Source organism: Lepidochelys kempii, chromosome 26 (assembly GCF_965140285.1).
Source record: "Lepidochelys kempii isolate rLepKem1 chromosome 26, rLepKem1.hap1, whole genome shotgun sequence".
Taxonomy (NCBI): Eukaryota; Metazoa; Chordata; order Testudines; family Cheloniidae; genus Lepidochelys; species Lepidochelys kempii.
The window spans coordinates 5,427,980-5,445,980 of record NC_136405.1 but is presented as its reverse complement, the minus strand read 5'-3'; the positions used below and the strand labels follow the sequence as shown (position 1 = coordinate 5,445,980).

Sequence of the window (18,001 nt, the reverse complement as noted above, 5' to 3'; positions counted from 1 at the left end):
ACACTCCCCTCCTGGGATTGGCAACAGAAGGTTGTGTATTGTATAATGGCTACTGGTCTCACCTTGGCTGTGGCAGCCTGGGGTTTAAGTCCCTGCTCCATCAGCAGATTGCCATCTATTGATTTAGTTTTGCTGTTAAAATACCTCCATCCCTAGCAGGGAGACAGTCATTCTCTCCCTTCCAGGAGAGTGGAGGTGGTGATCTAAAAAGACACAGCTCAGTAGAAACCATTGAAGTTTATTTGCAGTCACAATGCTTACACTGTATGCAGCAAACACCCTTACAAGTCAACCAGCAATCTGCTCACACAGAAAAGGACCCAACACACAATCGCCAGAGGAAAGAACAAAAAAAAAAGTGGGTGGTGTCAGGGAAGAGAAATTGAAATAAAACCTAAGGACAGTGTCCAGGGGTTAGAGCTGAGCTAGAGATGCACACAACTAGCAGCAACAATAGTGGAAAAGTACAAGGCAAACAGGTTTTCCCATCCCCCCCCTTAACTTTCTTCTGTAAGTAAATTTTATATCCAAAACATTTAATATAGGGATTTAGAAAAATGGATTTGTTTTAAGGGGGATGTTAGGTACTTCATGCTATGCAGACCTTGTTATTAAGAACCCACCACCATGGTGGTAGATTCAACACAAATCCTATGTTCTTGGCTGTGTCATACATTCAGGAGTGCACTATATATAAATATACACATGCACTACCTCAAGGGAAGACATTGCAGTTCTTTTGCTCAGGGGGAGCGTTCCTTGTGTCTTAACAAAAAGGCAGCTCTGGGGGGCCTGTGATTTTTTACAAGTACTATGGACAAGCTCAACCTTTAGAGCGTTCTTATTCCACCTGCACTTCCAGCTTTACAGAATGGGAAACAAAAGGACAATTTACAATTAAAAGGAAAAAGTGTAGTGGGAATAGGCAGGGGGAGAAGCATCCCAATCCAAAAAAGGAGAACTTGCTGCACTCACACATTGAGTGGCAAGGGCCCGAAGCTGAATGACAACTGGACAGTATCTGTTACACAGGGTAGAGGGGAGACACCCATGGGCTAGCACAGCTGGATGATCATACAGCATGGCTTAGAGTTCCTAATAACAAGAGGGAAACAGTAACAGGAAGTTGTGATTTAAAGGGGCTTATAAGAAAAAATATACATTTGGAATTTTACTTTTTTTTTGCTTCTCTCTACACTTGTCACTAAATATATCTCTGCACTTTCACACCCCCTTGCCCAAGAAAGCTTCAGGCCAGCATGAGACACACCTTCCTCACTCACATACACAACCCTCACTTCAGCATTGGTGCACTAGACTCTGTAAAAATTTCAATCATACTTTTTTTTAAACTGAGTCAATATAAACCTTGTTCAAAATGTTATGAAAAAATGTACATGTTTATACAAGGCAGGCTGCAGCAGAGTGCTAGGGTTCCACCCAGACATTCTGGTAGGGAGATGCTGGATTCTCACCCCTGGGCTATGCCCCTCCACCCCCTCCCAAGGAAACAGAAGCACCCTGCCCTGGTGAGCTTTAACACTGCTCCTGTTCCCTCCTCCCTTGGACATGGAGTACAGCCAAACAGCGCTGCAGTCCAACCCTAGGGAAGAGTAGGGATCAGAAACGCCCTCTTATCTTTCCATCGGAAACGTTAACCCCTCTGGTCCAGGCCAAAGAGATGCTGCTCTGTACAGGTGGAGTCAGGGGAAGGTGTCAGCTCATCATGTCATTGCTGTTCACGCCATAGGTGGAGTTCTTCATAGAGTCATTTACCTCTCGTCGGAACGCAGACAGGTTCTGAGTGAACCTACAGAAAACACAGACCAGCATGTTAGAGCAGGGGGCCAGCAATTACAATGACTAGATGACACTTGATCTCCCCTTTAAAACATAAAGGGAGGCTCCAACTCCCAGCCTATAATGCTAATTTTGGGACAAAGATGGAGCAGTGCATGCTGGGATCTGTAGTGTCTGCTCATGCATGAAGCAGGAGTGTAGCTACAGGCTACTGCAGAAGGCCTGGGGCTATATGACTGCATTTTGGCCACTGAGGGGTATCTGGTCAGGGTGTGTTGGCCCTGCAGGTTTCAGTGAATAGTGGGAAGGCAGCAGAGGAGCAGTGAACACATCAGCCAGTGTGATAATGTAACCTGCAACTACCCAGCCATTCCCTCCACACCAGGGCACGATGCACGAGTATCTAATCAGCAGCGCACACACAGAGAGGCCTGCTTTTCTGCCTGCCAGTTGGAACCAGGGATAAGAAGGGCCAGCAGCCCTTAGCCCCTACTCCCATCCCACTGAGCAGATGCACAGGTTAAGATCCTGCACCCCTGCTTTCTGCATGTGAGATGTAGGAGGCTGTCATGCCGGAGTGAGAGGGGAGCCAGTGACAGCTCCATTATTCCTTCACCTCAACACTGGGAAGCCAGTTTGCCTTTGAGTTACTACTTTTGGAACAATTCGAACAGATACGCAATGTGTCTGACCCACCTTAGCTCCATATAGCTCCTGGGCAGGTGCTCAGGTTTTTAGAACCTGGGAGCTGGTGTTACACCAAGGAATTTAAGAGTTTACTCCCACAAGATGAGCCATGTAGCACTTGGCCCCCAGGAGGCAAGAACTGCCCAAGGCACGATCACCCCACTGTCTGTGCACAAAAGCCTGATGTGTCCACGGAGCCTAGCCATTTCCCAGGGTGTTCTGGGGGCCTTGCCACATGGAGCAGGTTCACTAACTGTGCAGTGCCACCCTTTGTGGGGAGCTGTCAGCCGCACTGCTTGGTCATCAACCAGGTTCTTTGGCCAAGGGATTTTTCCCATACTGACCTGTCTCTATTCTTGGTTAGCAGGTTGCGTTCAATGCCTTCCATGAGGTTCTCAAAACAGAGATGCATCGCCTGTTGCTTCTCAGGGGGCTGGCTGTTCACTATACTGTTCCGTAAATCAGAGAAATACTGGGAGGAGAAAAAAGAAGGAAGATCAGCCTTCAGAGGAGAGTGCTGAACGGCAGCATCAGTGCTGGCTTCAGCTCATCTCATCTGGGCAAGGACAGGCAGAGAGCACATTGTGTATTTTGGATGGATTCTAGGACTTGAGAAAATGAGCAGCCCATAGGACTTAGAATTAAGCATGGTGCATGCAAGCTTGTCAATCCACAGTCCTGCCAGAGCATTGTACTCCTGCTCTGCAGTGCACACAGCCACACCAGTCCTGGCTCCCCACACCCCAGCTCTGCCTGAGTACCCCGTGTTCATTTGTAGGATACCAGGATGGGCTCAAGCCCTTGGATCACTCCTGATTAAAGTCAGCTTAATCCTGCCTACCTTTTCATTGAGCAATATCAAGCCCAGCAGAGGCCGAGACATGGACCACTGATTCCTGCAGTCCTCGAAGATGATGATATTCAATACCGTTGACAACATCTGGAAAGATAGAGGGAGGTCCACAGAGTTAGGCTGTTCCCTCAAACCCACCTCTTGCCCTGGGAGCATGTGTCAGTATTTACCATCCCATCACAAACTCGCTTCTCAGGTGACCCTTATTTGAAACCCAGGTTTGCCTCTGTCCCCCACTAGTGCTGGGTCGTCTCTCTTTCATTACTGTAAATGGAGGTCAGAAGCTGACCCCAGATGTTGAGGCTATAGAGATTAACCCCACTCTGCACAGAGTTTCCTGGACTAGTGACATGTCCCCTATTTGAGCCTCAGCGGGTTGCCTCTTAAGCCTGCAATGCTATCATGCTGTGGTAGGCATTAGCATCATGAGAGCCCATGGATGCTCCCAACAGATTACAATGAACTCCTATGTAGGAATGTGTGCAGCAGCTGAAAGCCATTTTGGGGCTCCATGGCAGAAACTCCCTGTATTGTCCCAAAGCAGAAGAGATCCCTGTCTGGGAACCACCTCAAACTAGATGCATACAGGAACTGAAATGGAGCGCATGCAGGTGAGCATGCTCTTCAATCCATTGGAAAGCCACTTCACACTGTCTTCCCCTCCATGGTCTGCCAGGCCAAGTCAGAACTAGCTCAAAGGTAAGCACAAGATCTTAACATTGTTGGTTCACACAAGCAGTTTCCAGTCTCTTCCTGTAGCAGACTAAGGCTCCAGTTCATGTTGTAGCAACTTCTTCGAACTTTGAGAGTCGGGACCCCTCAGGGGGGTCACAAGATTATTACATGGGAGGCTGTGAACTGTCAGCTTCCATCCTAAACCCTGCTTTGCCTTCAGCATTTATAATGGTGTTAAATATATAAAAAAGTGTTTTTAATTTATAAGGGGGGGGGTCACACTCAGAGGCTCGCTGTGTGAAAAGGGTCCCCAGTACAAAAGTCTGAGAACCACTGCTCTAATCAAACACAAAGCCCGCTTCTTTTTTCAACCAGATCTGCCAGGAGGGGGCAGCATGAGAGCAGCACAATGATTTCTGATCCTCCTTGAAGTCGAGCTCTTGTCTAACTTGAGAGGTGCTGGATGCCTACATGGGAATGCAGTGTGCCATCACTGGGTGTGGCAGTATGGAAGTAAGCATGTGTTGGCGGGGGGGGGAAGGGGCACACGAGGGACAAGTGTTTCACCAAAAGGGGTGAATGAAGAGATTCCAGTAATGGAATCACTGGTGGAAAAGGGGCAGACCCACCATCCCAACAGATATGCAGCAATTCACCTCGATTTAACTGAATGACAGAGGAAGGGAAAAAGTGTTTGACAGCAAGTGCTGAAGTCAGCCTACAAGTGAGCTGGGACTGATTCAGGCAAGGAAAACGACTATTGGACTGATAACTCATATTACAGATCTTACAATCTATAATCACGACCAGCAAAGAGGAAAGGAAACTGGCCAGTTCTGTGTTCACCATGGGTTCTGGGAAGAGCAGTAAGAGGAAGATGACAGACTGCAGGAATAAAACCAGATTATTAAATGTATCCCGCAGAGGTGATTATGAACTCCAGGCATAATGACACCAAGGTAGTGTTTGCTGTACAAGGTAATAAACAGCTTGAGTAGAGAGAGCGAAAGGCTCAAGGCAGAGTGTTGATCCTTACGGGGAGGACCTGGTCATTCCCTCATTAAGCAGCAGGATTGTGCTGTTTCTGTTCTGTTGTGAACACTTATATAGCCTCCTGAAGCTTTCTAGCCTCTTTTGAATTGGCTCTTGTGTTAAAATATAGTGTAAGGAGATTACATGCTCACTGCTGGCAGATATTTTTCTGGTTTCAGCTTTACTAGCTATCAGTAAGTTCCACAACACAGGCTATACCTATTGGGGTATTTTTAAAATTATATTTAAAAAGTTTAGAAGGTTTTGGCTATTTCTTTCAAATTTGAGTTTAAAAACAGTGCATCCAACGCATGGTGGGAAGGCACAACCTGCTGATTCTTAAGATTACACCAACCCCGGCTGGCTTCAGGCAAGTCGCTTAGCCCCTCTGGACTTCAGCTATAGAGTTGGGGGGGAGCAGTGCTGGGGACTGAGGATTAGCAACTGTGAGAGAAGATGAAAAGCACAGATGAGAGTTCAGCATCACCACTTATGTGGCCACCAGATGGCGACAGCACACTGCAAGAAGCAGCATCTCCCCTTTACTGGTCCCTTTCCTTTTTACCTGTTGAATCATTTCTGGGTGCTGCTGCATGATGTGCAGGAACCGATCACTCTCCTGGGTCAGGGGAGTGGTCCTCTTCTTGGTGCTGCGGGACAGCTGCTTGAAGAGATACGTGACAATGTGGTCCAAACAGGAACAGCAGCCTGTGCAAACCATGGTGTCTATGAGGATAAGAAAAAGGGAAGAGAGTGGGACAAGAGGAGTATTTCCCTACATGAGACACAGCTGGGAAAGACCCCAGGTCCATCACTAACAAGCCCATCACCACCTGGCCAGTCCTTCTCCTCTCTGAGGCCTACCCAAGTAGCACAAATTTATCCTAAGCCAGCCAGCAGCAGCCAAGTTGACACACTAATGATTCTCCAGTGTCCAAGCCTACAGTAACTGGAGGTGAAGCAATATGGTACCCTGCATTAGCTCACTGTGCCCTGTTCACGTGTGCAGGACACGGGAAGGCGTAAGCGTCCACCCGTGTGTGCACCTAGCTAGGGTAACTCAGCACAGCTCCCCAGTTTGTCATGTAACCAGCAGATGTCTAGCAGGTGATGCTCTCAGCTGCCTGCTGTCACAGTCTGGGTTGGGGGAACTGCCGTGCCTTTTTAGGCAAACTAAGCAGCACATTAAAACTACCGCTGTTGTACACAAGCGGCTCTTTCCCTTTAACAGACTCATTTGGAGGGAACAGACACCATTGGTGCAGGGGTCATTTTTGTTAGGCCCGCAACTTAGTACTTCGAAAGGATGTAACGAAGATAACTTGGTACAGTCACCATTAGCAATATAAAACCAGACACCAAGACATGCATCTGACTTCCCGAAGTAACCACATGATCTTACTGATGTCCTCCCTACCCCTACCGCACCCCTCCCTGTCCGTCATCACCACGTGTCATGTTAGGTCTGACCATAGGGCCGGTAATGGGAAACTCGCTGCAGGAAGCGCTATTCCTGCCCAGGGTCAGGGGGTTGGCTGGGTAGGGTCCTGAGGTCACAAGTTATTTGGGACTATATTGGGTGTAGAGCACCAGGAATACCCACTGAGCTAAACTAACACTCAGCCTGTTCATCTGCAGATCTCCATTTTTCACAGCTAGATTTTTCTATTACGTTACCCACTGCTCTATTTAAGAGATTAAACAGAATTCCCCTTCCATATGGGGCATTAATTTAGGGAGGATTGCCATGCACAGTAGAGTTCAAAGTTGTCCTCCTTGTTTGCTCCTCCATGGACTCATTTCAGCCATCTTTATAGACCACGTGTCTCTCTTTTCTTCTCTGGTTATGACATTGGTCTAGGACACTGGGTTCAATTCCTGGCTCTACGAGGTAAATCACAACCTCTGTGCCTCAGTTCCCCCGCTCTAAAATGGGGACAAAACAAACTCTCTAATCTCTTGTCTATTTAAATTGTTAGTTCCTTAGGGCAGTGACTGTCGTGTGTGTGTCACACACACATATACGTAAGTACAGTGCAAGGCTGGAGCAGCCATCTCTGGTGGCCCCTAGGTACTATCATATACAAAGGTGGCGTGCCATGAAAATTGAACAAACTCTCTCCCAATCTGCATCATAAATAGTTCTTCACTCTAGTCTGTTAATGGTTTAAATTTATGCTAATTTAAACCAAAATCCTTAATCTTCTCCTCATTCCCAAAAGAGCCCGTTGTATGTACCCCCAAAAGAATATAGATGGTTACCTAGTGCAGTCAGACCTTCTGAAATGGAAGAGAGAATATACATGATTACATGGGGCTCTAGACTGGCTATAAAATTCATGTGGTCCTGGGTAAGAACTTCCAGTAAGGAATAGTATGACTGGCTGAGTTTGGGGTAATCCTGCAGAGAGAGAAAGAGAGAGAGAAAGAGGAAAGAGACTTTAGGGTCTAATGGTTAATTTAGAATCAAGCACAGGACTTCCTGCAGAGCAAGTCTAATCACATCCCTTTCAACCCACTTTTCAACCAATTGGAAGTTGCTCATTGAGAGAGTCTACTCGACTAAGCACTTATGAAAACATTCCCCACGGACAACTTGTGTGTGCTACATTTACATTTTTTAGCTCATCCCGTTTATGTGCTTAGTGTCACACAACAGTATCCAGCCACGTTTCCTTCATTGGTGTAATACTGGAATATCTTTTCCATCCAGTTTTTGGCTTGGTGGCTTAGTCAGCTAACTCCAGTGCTGGACATGCAGCCTTCTACTTTGATGTGTCAGTAGCAACCTATCAGACAAAGAACCCTGTGTGAGCCCTTGGGGCACTAGGGTCAGGTTCTGCTGTGGTAGGAAGTCTAGTGAGCACACAGGCTTGGATAACCATGCAAACTCTCACCAACCCTGCAGAGATTCTGGCCAAGCATGTCAGCACAGGCAGGCAGTGGGCAGAGAATACTGTACTCCAGGCTTGTATAGAAGACAGATGTTGGGCTGGCCTCTAACAAGACTGTGTTCTGATTGCTGATGTGCCGAGAGCTCTGCCAACAGCCTCAGAAGGTAAGGAAAAGTCTCCATTTGCATGAAGTGTTTTTCAGAGAAGGGAGGGATTATTTAGGTCACTGCTCTACAGAGACTTGCCAATGCCCCGGTGAGAGGAGGGAAGAGATAAGCTGCAGCGTAACGCACAAGCCCTAGGGAAATGGGGTGGGTGAGGAGGAATGGGGCTGTTTTCAGACAGGACTCTGGGCATGCAGCAGACTGTGCTGAATATGCAGTTGTTCCATCTCGCCCAGAATCCCAGGTAGGCAGGGCCCCGTGGGAAAGGCACAAGCTCACTCATCTGTACAGTTCCAATATTCCTTCAAAAGCCATGGTTTAATTGCCCATCCTGCACTCTTCGCCCTTTTAATAGGGCTTCAAGGCAGATCTTACTGCAACTTGGAATCTGAGAGGCTCTGCTGTAGAACACACAGAGGATATGCAATGGATACCAGCCCCTCAGAATCCCCTGCACTTGTCTCAGCTCATACAAGGCTGCACTGCCTGCTTTTCAGGAGCAGAGGGAGATCATGGTGTGTACTGGGACCTGGCAGGATTGGCTGGAGCTGGGGAAGATGCGAGGGAAACTAGACACATCTGGAAAAAGGGAAGATTGCCTAGAAGGATGTAGCTGCCCTGTTGTATGGATGTAGCTGCCCTCTTTCAAGCTCAGCAACTCTGGGGTTCAGTATTAGTGCTAACTGGCATTAGGAAATCCCTTTGGTGAACACCAAAGGTCCAACGTCTCCCTTACTACAGTCTAGCTAGGTTTGTAACTCTGGTCTCCAAATACATTACTGCAAGCAGCAGCATACGGGAAGGGGACAGGACAAGTACAACTCCTGTTTGTCAGAGTGAGGCATAGCTCTCTAAGCAGCAAGACACTGAGGAATTACTTCACAGGAACACACACACACTGGTGCTATATTGAAGTCACAGAGTTTTCATTGCTCAGTTTGGTATATCTAATTGCGTGGGCCTTTGGGCATGAAACACTGAACATGACCTACAATTGCCCTTTGGAGAGAGAAAAGCAGATGTTCCAGCAGAAGTAGCATCAACATCCTAGCTAAGTCGGCGACACAGGTATGGGTGTCAGCTGGAATCAGCACACAGGGAATGGGCTCTGCAGTTGGCACATAGCTTGTGATTAGATGAGATCTAGTGGTTAATCACAGGTGTGTTGGCTTACCAGAAGATCACTGTGCGGGATGGAGAGCAAGAGCTTAATAAAGGTTTGCAAGGCATTGTCGAGTGCGTCGTCCCCATACAGACGGAAGACACCAAAGTTGACGTAGCTGCCACTTAGCGCAGCCTTCAGCATAGAGAAGCATATGGAAATCCCCTTGAGCTTCAAGGCATAGACTTGATCCTTTGGGACCTCCCCTAGTGTTAGGATACGATTTCCTGCACAAGCACAGAAGGAGACTCAGTATCCCAGCACCGCTTCCAGCCCTCATCTCAGTGCGTTGCTCCCCCCGAGAAGACTGGGGAAAAAGCAGCAAAGCTGTCTGAGTGACCATGGAGAACATGGACAGTTGATGCTGAAACTCTGGGCCAGTTTCATGAACAAGGCTTATAGCAACCACTTGTCCTGTCCTATGAGGTGACATGTCCCAACAGGAACTGGTTAGTAGCATGGCTCTTTACCTACACATCACGCTGTTGGAGACCGTGAGAGAATTGGTCCGCCTGGCTGAACGCAAGCGTATGGCTTTGCTGATGGGAACAGGGTGGTGTTAATGGCTTCCCTTAGTAGTAGGATCCAGTCCCCAAGTAACTACCAACTCCATACAGAAAGGCATTTGCTCATGTGGAGCGCAGCACAGCTGCTGCTTGGACTCCACCAGAAGAGCCATGAGCTACCCTCTCCTTTTCTCAATCCCATGCAAAAATCCCTAAGCTCTCACCCCTGCCTGTCTGCATCAGGCCCTGGAGAGAATCCTCCCCCTTTATACAAGCAAGGCCAGTAAGAACTTGGCAAGTTACTTCACCCTGCATCTTACCCCAGTCTCCTCAAAACCCCAGGCAGCACTGACAAGGGCACTAATCCCTGCTCACCAAGTGACCAGCAATCAGGAGCTAAGTCAGGGCAGAAGCTGGGGACTCACCATATGTAGTTATCATTTTACTAGTCTCCCGGAAAAGCAGGATGCCATTTGGTGAGGACACATCGAACTGCAACCTTTGGGACCTAGAAGGCAGAATAGAACAGAAGTAAATACACAGCTGCTCACACAGGTGTGCGAAGGTGAAAGGAGTGACCATCTGCTCTGCTGATCTATATTGTGGCATCCTTGTGCTTAGAGCAGAGCATGGGCGGCGAGTTCTATGAGCCTGTGGTACCCAGGCACCAGGAATATTCCTGTCCCGGGGCCCGGCTCCAGCAAAGTTTCCCACCTCTTCCCCCAGCCCCACCTGGTGCCTCTGGGCCATTCAAAACAGCATGGGCTCAGCCGCAGCATGGCTGAGCAGCTTCCTGCATGCTCATTCCAGGCAGCTGCTGGCAGGTCTTTGCAGCCCATGTGAGGGGGTTGTGCCGCTGCGCGCTGCCCCCGCCCCAAACACCCTTGCAGCCAATGGGAAGCTGCAGGGGCGGTGCCTGGAGACAGCAGCATGAGGACACACCCCCAGGCCTGCCCTGCCTAGGCGCCTCTGCCATAGGGGGTGCCCCAGGTAAGCATCGAACTCCCCCCATCCACTTCCAGAGCCTGCACCCCTCACCCCCTCCGCAAACACACCCTTCGGCCCCCAAATTTCCTCCTGCACCCTCACCCCCGAACTCCCTCCCAGAGCCTGCACCCCCATCCTGCATCCCGCACCTCCTCCCCAACTCCCTCTTGAACTCCTACCCCTCCCCTGCACCTACTTTTGTCCCCAAACTCCTTCCCAGAGCCTGCACAGTCACCCCCTCCTGCACCCCCGCCCAGAGCCTGCACCCAGCACCCAAACGCATTCCCAGAGCCTGCACTCCAGACCCCCTCCCCCACCCAAACTCCCTCCCAGAGCCTGCACCCCTCCTGCACCCAAACTCCCTCCCAGAGCCTGCACCCCTCCTGCACCCCACTCCCCTGGGTGCAGGCTCTGGGCTGGGGCAAACTCCACCCCAGAGCCTGCCCCCAGACTCCGTCCCCCACCCAACTCCCTCCCAGAGCCTGACCTCTCACCCCTTCTGCACTCAAACTCCCTTTCAGAGCCTGCATCCCCACCCCCTCGTGCAACCTAATCGCCTGAACCCCAGACCCCCCTTCCCCACCCAAAGGCAGGTGTGTGTGTGGAGTTTGCTGGGGGCAGGAGGGTTCTGGGCACCACCAGAGGTGGGCAAACTACGGCTGCTGAGCCCCCGGCCCCTCCCCTGGAGCCACACGCCGTGCAGGCAATGCGACTTGCACCCACCCACCTCCCAGGCTTTCCAATAAGCTTGTCCTGCTGATCTGAGCGGCATGGTAAAGGGTTGGGGGGGATTGTATAAAGGGCAGGAGGTCCCAGGGGGAAGTCAGGAGACAGGGGGAGTTGGATGGGGGTGGGGTCCCCGGAGCGGGGACGGACAGGGAGCAAGGGGGGTTGGATAGGGGTCAGGGTGGGATGTCCCGGGGGGCAGGAGGTCCCAGGAGGGGGCAGTCAGAGGACAAGGAGTGGGGGGGTTGGATGGGTCGGGGGTTCTAAGGGGGGCAGTCAGGGGGTGGATAGGGGGCAGGGGCCAGGCTGTTTGGGGAGGCACAGCCTTCCCTACCCAGCCCTCCATACTGTTTCGCAACCCCGATATGGCCCTCGGGCCAAAAGGTTTGCCCACCCCTAGCTTAGAGCCATTTGTGGGAGGTCAGAAGCAGTTGCCCCAGTCTGGTAATAATAATGGCACTATCTAAGCCAGACAGCTCAGAGATGGAGACAGGAGAGCTGCTGTCTCCAAAAAAAGGCCAGTGCGTCACATGGTTTAAGAATATTAAGATCACACATGCCAGAAATCCTACCTCAGCAATAACTGCTACGTTACTGTACACCGTAACCCAAGGAACGGCGTGGTAGCTAGGTCTGGCAGTGCAGGGACTATTGCCTATCCATACTGTGACGTACGCGCTTGGCAATTTGATAGTTTGCTTCCCTACAGGTGAATACGTTTTCAACTTGATGTGTAGCACGGGAATCTTTTTCCTAGCTTACACCTCAACAAATAAGGGGGAGATTCAATAAGTTTGAGGACTTCAGTAACTCAGCCAGAGGTTATGGGCCTACTATACGAGTCAGTGGGCAGGGTTCTGTAGCCTGCAATGTGCAGGAGGTCACTCGATGATCGTGATGGTCCCTTCTGGTCTTAAAGTCTATGAGGGTTTGTCCTTTCACAAATATATCTTTTGTCTTTGGTCAACAGTACCACAATATGGATCCTCAAGAGCAATAAAGCCCCTTTCTCTGTTCACGTCTAGTTTCCTTCTTGCATGGCTATAACAACGCTTAGCATTGCTCTCGCGTACAGAGTTCTGTTCACCTGGCAGTACTCCAGAGATAAAAGTTTGGCAGTCTTTCACTCACACGTTAGGCAGCTTCTAAATTATCTGAACAGTGGCAGAGATATCTATCTGCTAGCAAAAAGAACCACTGGTCATCTGACCACCAGATGGAGCACCACTCATTTTAACTGCATGTTTTTAAATTAATGTAAATTTCTCAGATGTTATGGCGATGGGCCCCAGAAACAGGTACTCCAACAAACGAACAAACACTGGTTTCTGATCTAGTCTCTCCACACATTCTCTTCCGTTAAGAGCTTACAGAAAGACAGCTCTTTGGTTTAACTGGGTCATGAGGCAGGATTAATAGGTCAACTATTATATTTGCTTCCTTACTGAGAGGGCAGCTGCTTTTTCGGCTGGCAACCTGCAAAGCACAAACAGAGGGAAATGGAAGAGACATGGCTGGGCAGCAGAGAACATGGTCAAGCCTCAAACTAATGGGTGACAGTGAAGAGACAGGAATTCCCATTTGCTTTCAGATGTTGGAGTCTCGTACCTGTTATGCACCAATTCTGCCATCAGTTTGAGCACAGGTGTAGTGCAGGCTGGGTCGTGGTACCACAATTCAATCGCCCGCTGTAGAATTGGCATGTAGGACGGATAGCTGCAACTCAGAAGCTAAGGAACTTTGTTGTTTCAATTATGAAGAAAAGGTCAGCAGTTTAAACTCAGGTCAAAGGTCTTGCCCTGCTCCAGCCTTTGGAGAGAGGCTCTCTTGCTCCTGGCCTCTCTCTGGGCACTCAACATAGCCAATGGTGCTGGCCGGGGCTTACTCTCCTGGAGAACAGAGTCATTTGTTTCCATTTGAACCACTGTTTGGCTGGTAATATTTATTTACACAGTACAATAACTGAAATATCTTGGGGCAAAGGGAGATAATGGGGTATCTCTGTGCCTGCATCCACTGCTGCCAAAGCCAACCACGATCAGTTTATGTTCACCTTTTCCAAGCAGCCTGCCCCATGTTACGGGCATGTGGCCTCCACCAGGCAGAAGACTCCAGACAACACCTGGAGTCCACAGGTGTTGCTTCTTGATCAGCTTTATTTGGGGCTCACCAAGGTGAACAGGCTACTTCCCAACTACTGCCAGCCCTAAGGAGCAAGAGATGTAGGATGGCATTTTCAGAGGAGCCTAAAGGAGCTGAGTGTCTAACTCCCATTAAAAGCCAGGGGAATTTGGGTGCCTAAAGCCTTTAGGCCCAACTCCCATTAAAAGCCAGGGGAATTTGGGTGCCTAAAGCCTTTAGGCCCAACTCCCATTAAAAGCTAGGGGAATTTGGGTGCCTAAAGCCTTTAGGCCCATTTGGAATTCAACCCTAAGACTTAGAACTGATTTCTAGTCTCCTTTGTGGCAGGATGTAATATGAAACCACAGGCAGGGCTCCCAAAAGGAGTTTTTTCTTAAAGCTTGAGAGAGATGCACTAGGAGCTGCAAATTCTCTTGACTGTAAAGAGGAGAACTACAAACAAAGAGTTAACTGAATATACAATTACCTGTCTTGGCAGGGACTAGACTAGATGACCCTTATGGTCCCATCTAGCCCTATGGTTTTGGGAGCAACAGCCCTGAACCACAGATCCCTCGATTCTAATGTCTTTAGTGCTGCTGTGGCCAGTGGGATTTTAGGGTGAGGATACATCCACTCAAAGAGCATCATAAAGCTGGTCTTGGCATTGAAGGCAAAAGCTATTCCCCTCAGGTCTCTCACAAGGCCGACCAAGGTCCTCTGAATTGGGAAGGGAGAGACATTACATGTTGAGTGACATACTTCCTGACATTTCCCTCTCCCGGCCTCCACTAGCCCACCGCCCTTCCAACCAAGAGCAATGGGGTGTTTCTTGGGTGGCCTCCAGTCTCAAAAATTGGACACTCCTCCTTCTTAAGCAACAGGAATGCACTCAAGTTAAGCCAAGGCAGAGAGAGTACTAAGGGGTGTCACTGGTTAAAGCCACGCACGGTGTCTGAGCTACCCTGGGTGAATGAGACACCTCCCTTTCCCAAATGCCTGGATCCCTTCTTGCAATCATTTACCCTGTCTCTAAGAGATCTGCGTCTCCCCGACCTTGTCTACCACCTCCCAAAGTTTGGGAGTAAAGCACTAAAAGGAAGTTTTGATTAAGTCATGGATGACAAGGCCCCCATTGGAAAAAGAATGGATGCAAAGTCCCAAGGCACTGAGTAACTAAAATGTTTGTCTTGCTTAATTTGGACTTACTTTTGCTTCTTGTTCATTGAAAGTGTTTGTGCTGAACATCTGTGCCACAGCCTCGAATGCAGCGGTGAGGGGCAGCATGAACTGTTCATACTGATCCTCATCTTCCCCTGAAAGAGAAGCAAAGAGGAAACTGACACCTTCCACCTAGACTCCACTTCTCACAGCAGTGTGCGTGCAGGTGAGAGACAGGCATTGAGCGCGCTAATTTTAGGGAGCCTGTGTTCCTCTTGATAAAGATGGTGTCTTTATCAATCCTTAACAGGGAGAAAAGACGAGGGGTGCAGAGAGAACTTCGCGGAATTAAGACTGCATGTGGGTTTGTCTGTAAGAGTCAGCTTGTGAAGGAAAACTTGGCCCTAAATATTAGTGGCCTGCATCTCTCGCCTGCTAGTACAGACTATCACAGCAATCCCTCCCCCTCTCAAGACTTCTCCCCCTTCCTGGTGGGGCTTCTGCTGTTTCCAGTAGCTTTTATTGGCTAAGCCATCACCTTCCACAGTCAAGGGGATTAGAACATTTAAGAGCTCTGTGTACAAGATAGCAACTCAATTTCCCCATTCCTCTCAGGTCTATGAAAATGGGTTGCAGTACCTAAGTCCACCATGAGGAGGCGCCCAAGTGCAGTGTAGAAAGTAGTCCGACATCTCATGTCGGTCAGGTTGGACTGATTGTTAATACCCAGGAAAGAAAAGTGCTCACTCTGTCAACGAAAAAGCAAAATTAACAGTGAGTGGCAGGTTTACAACAAGGCTTATATATTACAGGTTCATGGGCATTTAGGGGCCCCTGATTGTTTTGACTCATACTCTGTTCTTTCAAGGGCCTTGGCAGGACTGAACCACTCTGCTTACTTTGCTAACCACTTTACTTCTGCGGCTAACCTCAAAGAATAAGCCACTAGAGGGCCACTCTCTCTAGTGCTGCTTGTATTACAGAGATAACATTAACACATGTTCTTTGGAAAGGATACTTGGCCCTTTACCTTTAGTCTGAGGATTCTGAAGTGCTATATAAACAATTAAATCGTGCTACACCTCCAATGAGGGAAATGAATTTCCCCCTGTGTAAGACAGGGATGGTAAGAGGTTAGGAGAGTTGCCCAAGGTCCTGTAGGTGACAGACCCAGGAGTCCGGATTTCCGGGCCATTGATCCAATCATTAGATCGGTCTATCGTACAGGTACTTCTAGGAGTCATCACCATATCCAAGCACCTGTTGTTGATATTTCCTCCCAACAAAAGCCAGGAAAACAATTTAATGCAATATTATTTATTAATTTCCAGTAGAGGACCAGATCCAGGGCCTGCACAAGTACAGGAAACCTCCAAGGAAAACCCTTGAGTGCTGTTATAACTGGTGTTGATTCTGAAAGTGATCTTTGAGTCACACCCCAGAACAGCATGAGAACATACTGCACTGCTGGAGGACTACCTATTGGCAGACCTGTAAGTCCGAGGTCCTGGCATCTGTGGCAGCTGAACAGCCCTTTTCCCCCAGAGGTAGGAGTGTCTATTAGATAGGAATGTGACCAGAATACTAGAATGCTACTACATGTCATCTCCCTGAATTCCCAAAGTAGTTCCAACTGGATACAGCATTCTTCACTTTCTGCCTTTAGGCTGTAGCAGTGCATCACAATGCCATACATTCCTCCCCAGAGTTGGCTGCATTTCAGTGGGGGGAGTGACAGAGAGAGTCAGTCCTGTATTACATTTGCAAAGAAGCAGGAATCATTTGGATGAGAGGGACTATATAAATCCAGGACATCAGAATTAAAGTGCAGGCTTTGGAAAGAGGCAAAGAGAAGAGAGATCATAAAAACAGCCTTCTCCTATGAAGCAAGTATTTGGGAGACTTACAGTTACTCTTCAGAAGCATGTCTGCGTGTGAACACACACAGGACTGGTTCTTGCTTTAGCCCGCATGCACGCACCTTGCACGTGAGGGTTTGTTACCGGAGGGAGGCTGGAAGGGAACGAAAGACTTACCGTGTGATTGTTCAGCATGAACTGTACTGCGCTCAGTTTCACCAATTTCCTAACACTACTGTATGTGGAAAGGGTGTTAAGGAAACAGCAAGCAGAACCAGCCAGTCACTGGACGGTTCCAAGTGCCTGCACAGCACATGCAAGGGAACACTTTCCAGAGGACGTACAAGTTCTATGTCGGGCTTTCTGGCTTGTGAATGGTTTCTCTTCTCAACCACAAATTTTTCCTGACCCAACCCTGTTACCAAGGACTCGTCTGTACAAACGGCTGGCACGCAGCAAGCTGGGGTGTAAATCTGCAGCACACGAGCCTTCCACGCAGTAAGAGTCTGTGCGGAGCCTGCGATCGTGCACTACAAGTTCTGGAATGCTCCGGGATCGGCTCTGCTTTGAAAGGGGAAGCTGCACATTTCACCCTCCTGCAGACTCCATTTTTATCTTATTTTGGAAGGAAGATGTGACCCCCAACCTGTACTATGCTCTTCGACATGGCAGCAGCAGCACACAAATGCAGGCTGTGGGCAATAAGCTATGAAGTAGCCCTGATCCATGGTTACAAAGCCTACAATACTTCAGCCATCTATTGGGATTCATTGCAACCAGGGTGAAAAGGGTACCAAGTATCTATGCTCTCTTGGCTACTCAGATGTTTGGGGGATATGGGAGACTGCAAATTGGGGAGCGGGGGGGGGGGGGGTTGGTTTGTTTGTTTTTAAAAAGATAAGCCAAATTCACATGGAGACACAGCCAACAACTGGGAGAGTGGATGATGATAAAGTCATGCCCAATATTATGTGGCTGGAATTTGTGTTTGGAGATGTCTCTCTCCAGCTCTAGGAAATTCCTAGTGAATTGACAGACCTACCGGAGCATCCATTAAAGATGCACTGAGATTAGCTCAGTGGATGGCAATAACTAATGGACTTATGCAAAATGCTCCCATTTCATCATAACACACTGGTATAGTGCTCCCCAAATTCCACCATATAAGTGTGTTCTACACACCCAGGGCTTTCTACAGAAAAGGATATCCAATGGAGAGGTCATTGAGAAGCTGCAGCGTCTTGGAGGTGATAGGTTCGCATCGACCCCAATACTTCAAGTTGGTGATGCTACAGGAGAGGAGAATAAGAACAGGTCAGAGGGACGGCTTGGATTTCTTTTGTTGCAAGGTGAAATGTTCCAAACGTCACCCAA

At 48.8% G+C, this 18,001-nt stretch overlaps 1 protein-coding gene across 5 annotated transcripts in view; it reads right to left on the bottom strand.

The window, feature by feature from the left end:
* Positions 1-222: 222 nt before the first annotated feature.
* XPO7 (exportin 7) overlaps positions 223-18,001 on the bottom strand; it is a 77,559-nt gene continuing 59,780 nt past the window's right edge. For 2 of the 5 annotated variants that reach the window (XM_073325057.2, XM_073325058.1), the window contains exons 17-29: positions 17,836-17,916; positions 16,805-16,868; positions 15,408-15,516; positions 14,817-14,923; positions 14,239-14,327; positions 13,095-13,202; positions 10,199-10,281; positions 9,280-9,494; positions 7,310-7,448; positions 5,613-5,773; positions 3,329-3,427; positions 2,832-2,959; positions 223-1,810 (exon numbers count right to left, since the gene is read on the bottom strand). In XM_073325057.2, the coding sequence (XP_073181158.1) occupies positions 1,717-1,810; positions 2,832-2,959; positions 3,329-3,427; positions 5,613-5,773; positions 7,310-7,448; positions 9,280-9,494; positions 10,199-10,281; positions 13,095-13,202; positions 14,239-14,327; positions 14,817-14,923; positions 15,408-15,516; positions 16,805-16,868; positions 17,836-17,916 (1,477 nt within the window). In that variant the 3' untranslated portion in view covers positions 223-1,716. The other 3 variants (XM_073325060.2, XM_073325059.1, XM_073325061.1) reach the window with 3 other exon arrangements.